The sequence below is a fragment of the Bubalus bubalis genome, chromosome 19 (genome assembly GCF_019923935.1).
Source record: "Bubalus bubalis isolate 160015118507 breed Murrah chromosome 19, NDDB_SH_1, whole genome shotgun sequence".
Taxonomy (NCBI): Eukaryota; Metazoa; Chordata; class Mammalia; order Artiodactyla; family Bovidae; genus Bubalus; species Bubalus bubalis.
Window position 1 is genome coordinate 6636064 of NC_059175.1, and position 15663 is coordinate 6651726.

The following is a 15663-nucleotide window of genomic DNA, read 5'->3' on the forward strand; positions in this document are numbered from 1 at the left end:
TTAATAGATAAGGGAATGAGAGAAGCTAATCTCTACTGCTAATCTTTGCAAAACTGGGAGAAACCTTTTCCAGCTGCCAAACCAGATTGAACTCCAAATCCTCTTGCCCTTCTGGGAGAGCCCAGTTCAGTATTACTATGGCAAATGGAACTCAACCTGTTTTCATGATTGCAATGTTTTCATGATTTGCAGAATATACAAATATTTCAGGCTTGTTTATGGGTATGTTGTGAGTGCAGAGAAAGGTAATCAGAGGGAAGATCCAGGTCTAATATCAGGGGCTCTCTCCCAAACACAGGCTCTTCACGTTTCCTTAGGAATTAGGCTGCTTTACCCACATGTCTGCCCAGGTCCTAGGTTGTCCACTCGTCTCAATTAATTGTCACGTTCTGTGAGGTTGCTGAACTTGATCACTCAGCATCCACCTGTTTCAAATACCTTCTACTATGTCTTCCTATATTACAGAGGCTGGAAACTACATTTCCCAGACTGCCATGCTGCAGAAATTCCATAGCTTTTAGTTTCTGTCATTAGATATAATGGATACTTCAGAGTGTTATTCTCTGAGAAGGCAATGGCAACCCACTCCAGTACTCTTGCCTGGAAAATCCCATGGACAGAGGACCCTGGTAGGCTGCAGTCCATGGGGTCGCTAAGAGTCGGACACGACTGAGCGACTTCACTTTCACTTTCAGAGTGTTATTCAGAAGAGAGTTAGGTGGGGACAGAGACCATGCATGAGGTATCCCTTTCACTGGTGTAGATTCTAGAACTAGCATCCATAGTAGAAGCTTCTCCAGTAAGCAGTTGGGATCAGTTGGGATCCTAGTCACAATTCTGGGAATTTCAGCCGAGAGTCACGTTCTTCAGCTCTCACAAGTTTCTGTGAGCCACTTGATATCCTGTATTTAATTCCTTTCTGTTAACACTAAGGGGAGTGGATTCTCTTCCCTGAAACTAAGCCTTGAAAGTGTAAGTTGCCCAGTCAGGTCTGACTTATTGTGACTCCCTGGACTATGGAATTATCCAGGCCAGAATACTGCAGTGGGCAGCCTTTTCCTTCTCCAGGGGATCTTCCCAACCCAGGGATTGAACCCAGGTCTCCCGCATTGCAGGCAGATTTGTCATCAGCTGAGCCACCAGGGAAGCCCAAGGACTTTACCAGTGACTGATAAAGTATCTATCCATAAACTTGAGCTAGAGGGACTTCTCTGGTGGTCAGTGATTTAGACTCTGAACTTCCAGTGCAGGGGGTTAGGATTTGATCTTAATATCCCAGGGAATTAAGTTCACACATACCACATGTTGAGGCCAAAAAAAAAGCCTCAGCTAGAAATAAATTGCCTATTGTCGCCTTGCCCCTCACTCCTCAGGTATGATTGAATCAAAAATATTGTGTGAATAAGTTATTTTTTTTAAAATTATTCAGACATGTGTATTCAGGACTATTGAAGCAGGTGCCAAGGCAATCACAATAGGGGAGAGAAGTCAGGCTCAACTCTGAAAACAAGGAAGACAGCTGGGGTTTTATAGCCAATGAGCAGAGGGCAGCCGTGGTCTGTGGACACAGAATTATGAAGAGGAGACATCAAGAGTAAGGGAGATTCTTGCCAAACCAACCTAATAGAATTCTTGCTACAGGATCCCAGGGTGATCCCACATCAAGGGCGGTGGTGGGGGATTCTTAATTCATTAACTTCTCAGGATCCTTGCTAGAACTGGGCTATGCTAGTCAAGAAGAGGGTTTAAGAGAGCCTGACTAAAGTTTGGTTAAGGAGAATCTTTTTGCCAGTTGATACATGGAAACATAAGCTGGAAACAAGATTGCCTGGAGAAATATCAATAACCTTAGATATGCAGATGACACCATCCTTATGGCAGAAAGTGAAGAAGAACTAAAGAGCCTCTTGATGAAAGTGAAAGAGGAGAGTGCAAAAGTTGGCTTAAAGCCCAACGTTCAGAAAACTAAGATCATAGCATCCGGTCCCATCACTTCATGGCAGATAGATGGGGAAACAGTGTTAGACTTTATTTTTCTGGCCTCCAAAATCACTGCAGATGGTGACTGCAGCCATGAAATTAAAAGACGCTTACTCCCTGGAAGGAAAGTTATGACCAACCTAGACAGCATATTCAAAACCAGAGACATTACTTTGCCAACAAAGGTCCTTCTAGTCAAGGCTATGGTTTTTCCAGTGGTCACGTATGGATGTGAGAGTTGGACTGTGAATAAAGCTGAGCGCCGAAGAATTGATGCTTTTGAACTGTGGTGTTGGAGAAGACTCTTGAGAGTCCCTTGGACTGCAAGGAGATCCAACCAGTCCATCCTAAAGGAGATCAGTCCTGGGTGTTCATTGGAAGGACTGATGTTGAAGCTGAAACTCCAATCCTTTGGCTACCTGATACGGAGAGCTGACTCATTGGAAAAGACCCTGATGCTGGTAAAGATGAGGGCAGGAGGAGAAAGGGACGACAGAGGATGAGATGGCTGGATGGCATCACCGACTCGATGGACATGGGTTTGGGTGGACTCCGGGAGTTGGTGATGCACAGGAAGGCCTGGCGTGCTGCAATTTATGGGGTCGCAAAGAGTCGGACACGACTGAGCGACTGAACTGAACTGAACTGAACCACCCCGGTTATTTGGTGTTAGGGGCGGGAGGAAGTTGGGCGTGCGTTCTGCAGTTTCACTGAGGCCAGCTGCTGCAAGAACCCCAGCGCTACCAGTGGGAAGTTTGGGCAGGGAAGAAACCCGGGTTGGGCTGTGGGCGGAAGGCTGCTGCGGCCGGGCGCTGGTCCTCAAGGCTGCCCCAGCCCTCTGGAGGCGGAGCACAGTCAGCTGACTCTCGGACTCGCTCGCTTCACGCGCCGCCCCCCGGACTCCGGCGGGATCAGGAGCCGAGGCGGCGGCCGGTGCTTACGGGGTTGCCGGGTAGAGAGCAGCTGAGCATCCATGGAGCAACGCGGGCTGGGGAGGCTGAGGCTACACGGGCTGCTGGCGCTGCTGGCGGGGCTGGGGGTGCTGGTAGTGCAGGCGGCTCTGGGGACCCGAAGGACGCAGACCCCGCGCCTCTCTGCATCGCGGGACCTGAATCTTTGGCCCCTGCCTCTCTCTGTGATGACGACCCCGCGCTTGCTTTATCTCTCACCCAGAAACGACTTCTTCGGGCACAGCCCCACTTCCAAGGCCGGCCCCTCCTGCGCAGTCCTGCAGGAAGCGTTTCGGCGGTGAGCGCTCCCGACGGGCGGCCAGGGAGGGGACCCGGAGACACCGGGACGGGGAGGGACGGACCACTCTGGGACGCAGCGCAGGCGCGGGGGCCGAGAGAAGGAGCATCTGAGAGCCTGTTAACACCTGCACAGCCATCCAGCCTCGCCGACGCTCTTGCCCCTATTTGACAGGTGAAGCGGCCGGTGACCAGGCCAAAGTCACGGGTCTAGAAGAGAGCAGAGCCCGCTTGAACCAGCAGGGACTGAAACGCAAGCTCTTCCCCTGACCTCCCGTCCCCTGCCCTCACCCCCGCCTCCTAAGGGACTTCCTGGGTGCTCTGGAACCCTGTTTTGGGTGCAGGATATTGAGCGGAAGGAGTAGGATGCTCAGAGTTTGTGGCCATGTTCGCCTCGGAGAATGGAGTGGATGGAGGGTTAAAGGCAGTTTATCTGGAGGGAATTCTAAGAGAAAGATGGGTTCTTAAAGTTTGGGGACTAGGGGTTTCCCGAAGTGGCTTGTCGTTTATAGGCAATCTCTCCTCCGCCAATCTGATAACAGTTCAGGTGGCAGAAAGTCCTTAGGCTGAAGCATTGCCCCAAACTCCCCTTCCCTTCCAAAATCCCTGTTCCATGCAAAGTGCTGGATGGTTTCTCCTCACTGCTGTGGTATGGCACTGTGCCGCAGTACCTGCTTCTCCTTTTGTTTGCCAGGAACACTTATGTGCTTGCTCTCCCAGCTTCCTGCTTAGATCCTTAGCACCTCTCAGCCCTCCAGCCTCAGGTCTGTAACCTCATTGGCCACAGGGTGAATTGTGTAGTAGGGAGGCAGCCCACAGTGCTAGCTTTTTCTTTCTTTATAAAATTGATGTCAAGTTGATTGGGGGGTGTGGGGTGGGGCTTCTGTGGTGGCTCAGCTGGAAAGAATCTGCCTGCCAATGCAGGAGACACAAGAGACATGGGTTCCATCCCTACCTGGGTGGGGAAGATCCCCTGGAGGAGGAAATGGCAACCACTCCAGCATTCTTGCCTGGAAAATCCCCATGGACAGAGGAGCCTGGTGGGCTACAGTCCCTGGGGTCACAAAGCGTGGGACACGACTTACTGACTGAGCAACAGGAGGAGGTGATTTGTGGTGGTGTGCCACAGTGCTGGCTTTGCTAACTACACCGTGTGCAAGGCGACTGCCCTTGGGGAGATGTCTCAAGAAGCCCCAGTCTTCAACCTGTCCTAAAGGGCAGGACTGTCCTAAAGGTGCCCTGAAGGAGTGTGGTTTGGTGCCCACTGTACAGGTCCTTCCCTCCCTCAGATTTTGGTCCTTGTTCCCTGAGGTCGTTAGAGCTTAATTGTGCTTGCAGGACACCACGCAGCTGGGAAGTAATGCAGGACTAGTCCAATTAGCACCTGCTGACCCCAGCTAGGCCTCGGACTTAGGCTTAGGCCGCAGAGACTTACGAAGTCGATGGCAGAGACGGTTTCTTCTCCTTCAGTTGGGAACCACTAAATAAGAAGAGGGATCATGTTACCCTCATTTTGGATGCATACTCTAGGGAGTCTGGTGTTGAATCTGCCATCAGGTCAGAATGGCTAGAGTCTGGGTGAAGAAGTAGCATCAAGGTGGTTGATTACCGGCCTTGGGATATTGAGAAGGAAAAAGTACCTGAAGGCCATTTGATGGAAGATCTTGAATTGGGAATCTTTTAAAAACAAACACACCTCATTTGCCCTGGGACTTAGTTGGTAAAACTGGATTTTCCTTCTGTGCCATACTGCTAGTAAAACAAGGACACAGTGATAAGCTGAATGGTATGAGTATGGCAAGAAAGTGTGGATGATGTAAGGCAACCATGGTTAGATAAGCCGAACTTGAATAAGCTGTGAGATGGTTTAAAAAACAAGGCTTGGCATCCTAAGGGAGTGCAGGGAGTTATCTGAGGACTTTGCCTAACTAATTTGTGCCCTGTGTGGCAAGCAGCTATTAACTATACCCTGCGTGTTAGGAAGGAGGCTATAAAACATGAGCCCTTATGGCTGAGACTTGAAAGCGTTCAGGAGAGTGTGCTAGGAACCAAGGAGGGGCCTTTATTGTTTCAGAGAAAAGGCAGGATGGCGTTGAAAAGGTTTAGAGATGATGGGATGTTCTAGAATGTGTAGGCCATGGAGAACAGGTAAAACCGAGCCCCCAGTGTGTTCAGATCCTCATGGCTCCTGTCTCCCACTTGTATCAACCCCTGCTTTGAAACAGTATGCATTTTGCAGGCAGAGTTCTGTCTGTCTGGTACGTGGCTGCTTCCTTAGCTTTCAGAACAAGATCACATGCCAGTTTTTTCTTTTTCTTTTTCCCTTTTTCCCTCCTTGGTTAACTGGAACTTTAGTTTCAGATCCTGACAAGCTAAAATGGGCTTCCCTGGTGGCTCATATGGTAAGGAATCTGCCTGCAGTGCAGGAGACCATAGGGAGTGGCTACCCACTCAAGTATCCTTGCCTGGAGAATTCCATGGACAGAGGAGCCAGGCAGGCTACGGTCCATGGGGTCACAAAGAGATGGAGACGACAGAGCTACTGACTGTTCACATGCACCTTGGATACCATTGAGTCCAATCCCTTAGAGTTTTCTATTCAGTTCAGTCCCTCAGTTGTGTCCCACTCTTTTTGACCCTGTGGACTGCAGCATGCTAGGCCTCCCTGTCCATCAGAAACTCCCAGGGTTTATTTAAACTCATGTCCATTGAATATGTGATGCCATCCAACCATCTCATCCTCTGTCGTCCCCTATTCCTCTCGCCTTCAATCTTTCCCAGCATCAGGGTCTTTTCAAATGAGTCAGTTCTTTGCATCAGGTGGCCAAAGTATTGAAGTTTCAGCTTTAGCATCAGTCCTTCCAATGAATATTCAGGACTGATTTCCTTTAGGATGGACTGGTTTGATCTCCTTGCAGTCTGAGTGACTCTCAAGAGTCTTCTCTAACACCTCAGTTCGAAAGTATCAATTCTTCTGCGCACAGCTTTCTTTATAGTCCAACTCTCACATCCATACGTGACTACTGGGAAAACCATCGTATTAACTAGAGTTTTCTGTTAGAGTTCGAATATCTAGGGCCAAGATTTCTTTATTTGGGACAAGCTAGCACCTGACTCAAAGCTGCCAACAGCTTTAATTTCCTTTAAATTTTTTTTTTTAAATTATGGTAGTATATACATAAGATTGCTATGTGCTCAGTTGTGTCTGACTTGTTGTCGCCCCATGGACTGTAGCCCTTAAGCTGCCTCTACCCATATAATTTTCTAAGCAAGAATACTGGAGTGGTTGTCATTTCCTGCTCCAGGGGATCTTCCCAACCCAGGGATGGAACCACCATCTCTGTGTTTCCTGCATTGGCAACTGGGTTCTTGACCACTAGCACGACCTGGGAAGCCCTCAGTTCAGTTCAGTTCAGTTCAGTTGCTCAGTCGTGTCCGACTCTTTGCAACCCCATGAATCACAGCACACCAGGCCTCCCTGTCCATCACCAACCTCTGGAGTTTACTCAAACTCATGTCCATTGAGTCGGTGATGTCATCCAGCCATGTCACCCTCTGTCATTCCCTTCTCCTCCTGCCCCCAATCCCTCACAGCATCAGAGTCTTTTCCAATGAGTCAACTCTTCGCATCAGGTGGCCTAAGTACTGGAGTTTCAGCTTTAGCATCAGTCCTTCCAATGAACACCCAGGACTGATCTCCTTTAGACTGGACTGGTTGGATCTCCTTGCAGTCCAAGGGACTCTCAAGTCTTCTCCAACACCACAGCGCAAAAGCATAAATTCTTCAGCGCTCAGCTTTCTCCACAGTCCAACTCTCAAATCCATACATGACCACTGGAAAAACCATAGCCTTGACTAGATGGACCTTTGTTGGCAAAGTAATGTCTTTGCTTTTGAATATGCTATCTAGGTTGGTCATAACTTTCCTTCTGAGGAGTAAGCATCTTTTAATTTCATTGCTTCAATCACCATCTGCAGTGATTTTGGAGCCCAGAAAAATAAAGTTAGCCACTGTTTCCACTGTTTCCCCACCTATTTCCCATGAAGTGATGGGACCAGATGCCATAATCTTAGGATTGCTGTATTAACCATTTTTAGCTATACAGTTTAGTGATCTTCATTTCCTTTTGAATCTGTCAGGATTTTTTGATTGAGACTTCCTTGGTGGTCCAGGGGCTTAGACTTCCTGGATGTTGCCAGTGCAGGGGCCCAGGTTCAGTCCTCAGTAGGGGAACTAGATCCCACATGCCAGAACTAAGGCTCAGTCCTACCAAGTAAATAAATAATGTATTTTTAAATTATAAAAAGATTTTCCTAAGCTAATGGTTTTCCTCAGCACCTTTATCTGTTTCACTGTGGTTAACTGGTTATATGGAAGTCACTGGTTATCTTCCATATACTTCCAAGTTCATCAGAACTTCCCTATCTCTCCTTGCTGCTGCTAAGTCACTTCAGTCGTGTCTGACTCTGTGTGACCCCATAGACAGCAGCCCACCAGGCTCCCCCGTCCCTGGGATTCTCCAGGCAAGAACACTGGAGTGGGTTGCCATTTCCTTCTCCAGTGCATGAAAGTGAAAAGTGAAAGTGAAGTCGCTCAGTCGTGTCCAACTCTGAGTGACCCCATGGACTGCAGCCTACCAGGCTCTTCCATCCATGGGATTTTCCAGGCAAGAGTTCTGGAGTGGGGTGCCATTGCCTTCTCCGAGTCAGGTACCAGCAGAATGTAAATTTTCCAGGCCCTAGTGAGGATTCTTTGGTTGGAAGATACTTGGGATAGTTGGGATACTTTTGTTGGAAGGTGACAGGAGCCCCAACTCAGTCTGGCTTGCGCAAAAATAAAACCTGTTATCTCACATGTTGTCGTTCAGTTGCCCAGTTATGTCTAACTCTCCGTGACCCCACGGAGGCAGCAGGCCAGACCTCTGTCCCTCACCATCTTCTGAAGTTTGCTCAAGTTCATATCTATTGCCTTGGTGATTCCATCCTGCCATCTCATCCTATGCCATCCTCTTCTTCTGCCCTCAATCTTTCCCAGCATCAGAGACTTTTCCAATGAGTCAGCTGTTCACATCAGATGACCAAGACAGTGGAGCTTCAGCTTCAGCATCAGTCCTTCCAGTGAATAGTCAGGGTTGGTCTCCCTTAGGATTGGCTGGTTTGATCTCCTTGCTGTCCAAGGGACCCTCAGGAGTCTTCAGCACCACAGTTTGAAGGCATCAATTCTTTGGTGCTCTGCCTTCTTTACAGTCCAACTCTCACAACCATATGCGACCACTGGGAAGACCACGGCCTTCACTATACAGACCTTTCTACAGAGTAATGTCTCTGCTTTTCAACACACTTGTCTAGGTTTGTCATAGCTTTCCTGCCAAGAAACAAATATCTTCCAATTTCATGGCTACAGTCACCATCCACAGTGATTTTAGAACCCAAGAGGATGAAATCTGTCACTGACTTCAACCTTTTCCCCCTCTATTTTCCATGAAGTAATGGAGCCAGTAGCTCATTTGATATAGAATCTGCCTGCAAAGCAGGAGACCCTGGTTCAATCCCTGGGTCAGGAAGATTCTCTGGAGAAGGAAATGGCAACCCACTCCAATATTCTTGCCTGGAGAATCCCATGGACAGAGGAGCCTTGCAGGCTACTGTCCATGGGGTCATAAGAGTCAGACTCGACTTAGTGTCTCAACCACCACCTAATGGGGCCAGATGGCATGATCTTAGTGTGTTTAATGTTTAGTTTTAGGCCAGCTCTTTCTCTCCCCTCCTTCACCCTCATCGGGAGGCTTTCTAGTTCCTCTTCTCTTTCTGACATTAGAGTGGCATCATCCATGTATTTGAGCTTCTCCCGCCTATCTTGATTTCAGCTTGTAACTCATCTAGCCTGGCATTTCTCATGGTGTGCTCAGCATACAGATGAAGCAAACAGGGTGGCAGCAGACAGCCCTGTCTCCTCCTTTCTCAATCTTGAACCATTCAGTCGTTGGTGGCTCAGATGGTAAAGAATCTCACGCATTGAGAAGTCCAAAAGCAGGCAGGATGTCAGGGCTAGTTGGCCATGTGGCTCAACAGTATCATGAGGAAATGTATTCTCGTCATCTCTGGCGTGCTTTCTTTGGTGTGCCTGATTCTTGTCTAGGTGTCACATACAGAGAAAGCTTTCTTCTCGGTGCTCACCTCGGAGAGGAAGCTTCCTCCTCCCCTCCTCCCCGCCCTCCCCCATCACTAGTCAGAATGAGCTTGCACACCCAGCTTCACCCACCTCGTGAAAGACAGGGAAGCCTGGTGTGCTGTACTCATGTAGTCATATAGTCAGACCCAACAAAGAGAATGAACAACAATGGTTTAAAAATTTGTTTGAATATCTCTCTCATACAGATATTATGACTATATTTTTGGTTTCTACAAGTGGCCTCTTGGCTCTGATAATGTTCCAAGGGAAATGGAGTTACAGAAACTTGAAGTCTCAGTCATCATGGACCCAGAGTGTGACGGTTTTCCCAGCATCACTTCCGATGAGTCTTGTGAGTACCTGTGTCATGGGAATGGACTGTACACAAAGCTGCTTGTTACAGACTCGAGGGCCAGAAGCTGACTCTACTCCCTGAACTATTGTGAGCTCGTAACCAGTGAGTTTATAATTATTATTTAAAAATAACCATGAGGGAACGTCACTGGTGGTCCAGTGGTTAAGACTCTGCACGTCCACTGCAGGGAGCACAGGTTTGATCCTTGGATGGGGAACCAAAGTCCCACATGCTGCACATTGGCAATAATAAATAACTAAATAATTACTGTTAAAAGTCTGATGGCAAAACTAAAACATAATCATTGCAGGAAATCTTTAAGTACAGTAAGTGAAGAGGAGGAATTAAATTATTCATAATCATGGCACTCAGAGTTAACCTTTGTTACTTAGATTTTTTTTTTTTTTTTGCAGAGTACTACATTTGAATGTTTTATATACATATAAATAAAAGCATAAGATAAAGAATGGCATGAAAAAGGGGTCTAGTTCTGTACATGTGGTTTTTCTGTTTTTCTTTTTTGCACGTGCTATGCTAAGTTGCTTCAGTCGTGTCTGACTCTTTGAGACCCCATGGACTGTACTCTGCCAGACTCCTCTGTCCATGGGATTTCCCAGGCAAGAACACAGGAGTGGTGTGCCATTCCTTTTCCAGAGGATCGTCATAACCAAGGGATTGAGCCCGAGTTTCTCACGTCTCCTGCATTGGCGTGCGGGTTCTTTACCACTAGCACGACCTGAGAAGCCTCTTTTTTGCGTATGAGCATGAATTTCACTAAATGTTTTTCAATGACAGCATTTTTAGTGGCTGAATAATGTTCTACCAACTGTATGGATGTGCCAAAACTTACTTGGCTTTTCCCTTAATTTAAGACATCTAGATAGTTTATTTTGAAATTAATTTATCGGCATGATCTTTCTTTCTTTCTTTCTTTTGGGCACAGTATGTGGGATCTTAGTTCCCTGACCATGGATTGAACCTGTGCCCCTTGCAGTGGAAACACAGAGTCTTAACCACTGGATCTCCAGAGAAGTCCTGACATGATTTCTGTTTATAATTAAGTTTACACATAGATAATGCAGAACTGAGAGGGATGAAGTTTTCCACTTTTCATTTATATTTATGTTGTATTATATTTATATTCCATCTTCATTTATATTGATTGAAAATATAATCAACATTAAGCTACGTGATTTTTTGTTTGCATAAAATATTATTCTCCAAGGCTTTTCCTAACTTGTTCTAGAAAGAATAAACAGATGGGCAGACCTTTTTCATAGCATGTACCAACTGGAAATTACGTGGAATTGTATCAAGGAATCAAAGAGGAGCAATGGGTGATTTAAGATTAGTGCAGAAAGAGCAGGCTGGTGAGTCAGGTGTCAAAATAGAAAGGAAAATGAACATCTTAGAGAAAAGAGTAACCCCTTTGTTCTCAGACTGCCTCACAGACAGTTAAAAGTCCATCTCTTCATCCTTTTGGTTAGATTAGAGATGAGATTTCCTGATGCCTTGATATATCTTTTTGCAAAAGAACTTCATTTCTCTTCCATTCTGTGGCTGTTCTTAAAAGAGAAACAGGACGGTTTGCCACATTAGTCATGTGAGTTGACAGCACTCAGACACTTTATGAATTAGATTTTGCAATCTGAATTGAGAAATGATCAGTAAATTAGCAAGGAATCTTTGCCGACTTGCAGTACAATGACATATTGTAAAATCCAAACAATGGAATGTGTCGAGGCTGGGGAGTTACAGTCTGTCTTGCATTCAGCTTTGCAAACCCCATTTTTCTGAAAGGGAGACTTTTGGAGATAAGCTAACCATGAAATATTCTGGTTAAAGGATAAACTAGTTTTAAACTAGTTGTTGAAGATGATGATGATAGAAGTAACACACAAATGGAAATAACAAGATATCAACCACTGTCCAAGGGTACGAGGAAATCTTGGAGAAACTGACGACTGTTAACAGCAGCATCAAGTAAAATAAGAACAGGCATTTGCTCAGAACCAGATGTAGACTAATTTCTACCATAGAGAAGTCATTGCATACATCAAGAATGCTCTCTGTGGTTTGTCTGCCACAGTGAATGTTTATAAGCAAAACGAAGTGTTCTTCACTAGAAGAATGGCTGCATACATCTTGTCAGTTGACATTAGAGAATACTCTTCAACAATTGAGAATGAACAAGTGGAGTTTCAGGGCTTCTCTAGTGGTCCAGTGTTTAAGAATCTGCGTGCCAATAGAGAGGATGCGCGTTTCGCCCCCTGATCTGGGAAGATCCCATATGCTGAGGAGCAGCTAAACCCCACGGCCACAACTACTGCGCCCATGTGCCACGCGACTGAAGCCTGCGAGCCTGAGAGCCTGTGCTCTGCACGAGAGAGACAACCACAGCGAGACCCCCGCGCACTGCCCCTCGAGAGGAGTCCCCACCCGCCGCAGCCAGAGAAAGCCCGCGCGCGGCAGTGACGACCCAGTGCAGCACACGCCAATAGACACAGTACTTAAAGAAGAAGCGGAGACAGAACGACACGGAGGACTTGCCCAGATAAACTGCTGAGCTGGACAAGGGAAGACACATCATAATGTGTGCAGGAGGATCCCGTTTATATACCAGCATATATACAGGAAGGTGCACGTAAAGCAGCGTTCTGCTTCTTGTCGCGTGCATATAGCAGTGCCCAGGAAAAGCCCTGCTGTTTCCTCTAAGGCAAGAAGGGGGAGTTCAGTGGGCATCTCACAGGGGATTTTAGTCTTACCTATAACATTTTATTAAAAAGAGGAACCCATTGCTGTTATTTGCATGTATACCCTTCAAAACAACAGTGTGGTGCAAAAAGTATAGAAAGGGATAACTGAAAGAAAGATGCCTTCGTTCCACCTCAGGGAGCTTATCAGTGTTAAGACTAAGAATTTGGCTTTGAAATGAGAATTCTATAGCTTATTTGTCCATATATTCAGGAAACACAATCTCCTCCTTATGGCTTTATATGTGTGGTTTTTGCATTGGGTTGAATCAGAATCCTTTTAAATATCAGCCAGTCCTCAGCTGTTGGAAAATAATTGGCATCAGGTATATGCCACCTGTTAATGGTTTTAGATAAGTCTTTGTGCTGACTGATTCCAGGAGATCTCAGAAGTGGAATGTGGCAAAAACTGGCTTTTAAACTGTGACCAGTGAAATGGTGAGTTCTATTTAGGGGGCTTAAACTAAGGATTTAATAGCGGGGAGGAATCGTGATTCGACTGTGGTCATAACAGCAATACCGTTCTTAGCCTGGCCTTTAGCTAACTCTCAACTGTTCGTCTGATGGAAAGGCTTCCTTGTCAGAAGGTTGTCACCTGATTGTTGGCTGTTGGTAGAGCTGTTTCCCTGTGTGTAGCCAACGGTTAGGCAACAACCTGGGTGACGGTGGTGCAGGGAGATGATGGAGCAGAGACACCATGTTAGATCAGGGCCCTGCAGCCCTCGAGTGTCTGCTGCTGCAGAGTCTTCCCGGTCTCATCCCTTTAGCTTTCCACCTCTCTGTGCCTTCTGGTGCTTTACTTTGTCTGTGGACAACTCCACGAGAAAGCTCTCTCAACACTGAAATGACTGTTGGGGCAACCTCTAGTTGCAGTGTGTGCGCTCAGTTGCACCATGTGGGACCTTAGCTCCCCAACCAAAGACTGAACTCCTATCCCCTGCGTTAGAAGGCAGATTCTGGACGACAAGCAAGATCCCAGCAAGTGAGTGTTAGGAAGATTCAGGACAATGTAAGGGGTTTTAGGTACAGGGCAAGTAGGGGGCACAGGGAGAGAAGGGCCGGAGTAGAGAAATCTCTGGTCTTACAGAGTGCAAGACTGATACCAGAGGCTTCATCAAGAAATTATGGGCACTGAGGAGTTTGCCCTTTTGACTTAAATTCTTAGCTTAAGTAAGACCCTGCTCTGTAGAGGGGTATCAGGAGAGAACTCTCCAGTAAGGGAGCATGAGGAATCATGGAGATGACACTCAGGTTCCTGACATGAGCTACTCGGCTGGCTGGAGTGAGGAGAGGATGAGTCCAGAGCCCAGCAAGTGAGAAGAGGGAAGAGTTCAGTGTGGGGCTTGTGGAGTTTAAGGAAGAACCTCCGGGATTTCTGGGGCTTCCCTGGTAGCTCAGCTGATAAAGAATTCTCCTGCAGTGCAGGAGACCCTGGTTTGATTCCTGGTTTGGGAAGATCCCCTGGAGAAGGGGGTCGCAAACAGTCGGACAGGACTGCGCAACTTTCACTTTTCACGGAATTTCTAAGTGAGGATACACAGAAGGCAGTTGGAGATACAGGTTTGGAGCTCAGGAGAAAAAGAATGATCCAGAAATAGCAATGATATGTTTTGGGAAATGTACTGTGTATCATTGAAGGATTGAAAGCAAACATTTTTTCCTTCCAGTTTTACTGAGGCATAACTGACACCCAGCACCGTGTAAGTCTAGGTGTGCAGTACAATGATCTGACCTACATACGTCGTGAAGTGATCGTCACAGGACATTAGTGAACGTCATCTCATGTAGATACAAAATTAAAGAAACAAAAACGTTTTTGTCTTGATGAGAACTCTTATGATTTACTCTCTGGACAGCTTTCGTGTCTAGCACACAGCCGTGCTGACTGTCCATGACGTTGTACGTCACGTCCCTGGCACTTACTTATCTTATAACCAGAAGTGAGCACCTTTTGCCTGCCTTTGCCCAGTTACCACCCGCCTCTGGTAACCCAAGAGTCTTCTCTCTCCTTCTGTGAGCTTGCTTGTTTTGGAGTATAATTACCTTATGACACTGTGTTCATTCCCCTTACACAACGTGGTGAGTCAGTATTTCTGTCCATTTTTACACATAAGCCTAACTCAGGACTCTGTTCTGATGGAAAGGCTACCTCGTCGGAAGACTGTCACCTGATGACCAGCTGTGGATAGACCTGTTTTCCCTGGGTGTCACCAGCTGTCACGCGACACCCTGAGTGGTGGTGGCCGGGCAGGGTGATGATGACGCAGAGAACTTTTTATTCTTTCCTGGGTTTTCGAGGTATAATTGACATAACATTATATTAGTTTCAGGTTTACAACATAATGATTTGATATTTGTATATAATGTAGAATGTCGCCATCTGTCACCAACAAGAGACATTTCTTTCTTTTTTCCAATACAGACACTTTACTGGTGAAAGGACCAGTGGCCACGCTCACTGCCAACAGGGTTTGGGGAGTGTTACGAGGTAAGTTCTATGTAGCTTCATTGTTATTTTCTAGTAAGGAAATAGTTCCAGTTGCCACTTTGGGAAATCAAGCATAATTAATAGCAAAACTTTGCTTCCTTGGGCCCTTTATAGATTTGTTGGGTATTTCCAAAACAATTTCCATTCAGTACTGTATATACCACTTAAAGGTCATTTATATATACCACTTAATGAAAGATCATTTGACCTTTTAAAAATGTTTGAAGGTTATTGCATTCATAATGCTGCAATTCCTTGGTGTTCTTGAACTGTAATGTTTATAGAGTTATAAATGGCCCTGATCTGCTCCAATTAGATTTTGTTTTATCATGCGTTCCCTCTTGTCACCTTCAGTAGCAAGCATGTCCTTTATGCATTTGATTTATTTATTCAAACAACAGTATACTCACATTTTTTTCTGTACCAGTCAATTAGTGCAGAAGCAGAAAAACAAAGAGGAAAATCATGTTCCCAATAAAACATGTCCAACTCTCCATGTGTGTTGTTGTTTTCTGCTTGCTGTGTTAAGATGCTCAGGACTTCAGCGCAGCATAAATGCACGTGCCATGGCATGTGAGAGTCCTTATCGACTCAGCTGGTTCTTCTCCAGCGTCTCCTTTCAGGAGTGGAGTTGCTCTTGATCTCATTATCCATTTTCATCTGAATCC

The 15663-nt window shown here is 46.3% G+C and overlaps 1 protein-coding gene across 1 annotated transcript in view; it reads left to right on the plus strand.

Moving 5' to 3' along the window:
* The first annotated feature begins 2874 nt into the window (after positions 1-2874).
* LOC102398732 (beta-hexosaminidase subunit beta) overlaps positions 2875-15663 on the plus strand; it is a 34394-nt gene continuing 21605 nt past the window's right edge. The window contains exons 1-3 of the mRNA XM_025270858.3: positions 2875-3228; positions 9606-9751; positions 14930-14995. Of these exons, the coding sequence (XP_025126643.3) occupies positions 2954-3228; positions 9606-9751; positions 14930-14995 (487 nt within the window). The 5' untranslated portion in view covers positions 2875-2953. The remainder of the gene's footprint in view (positions 3229-9605; positions 9752-14929; positions 14996-15663) is intronic.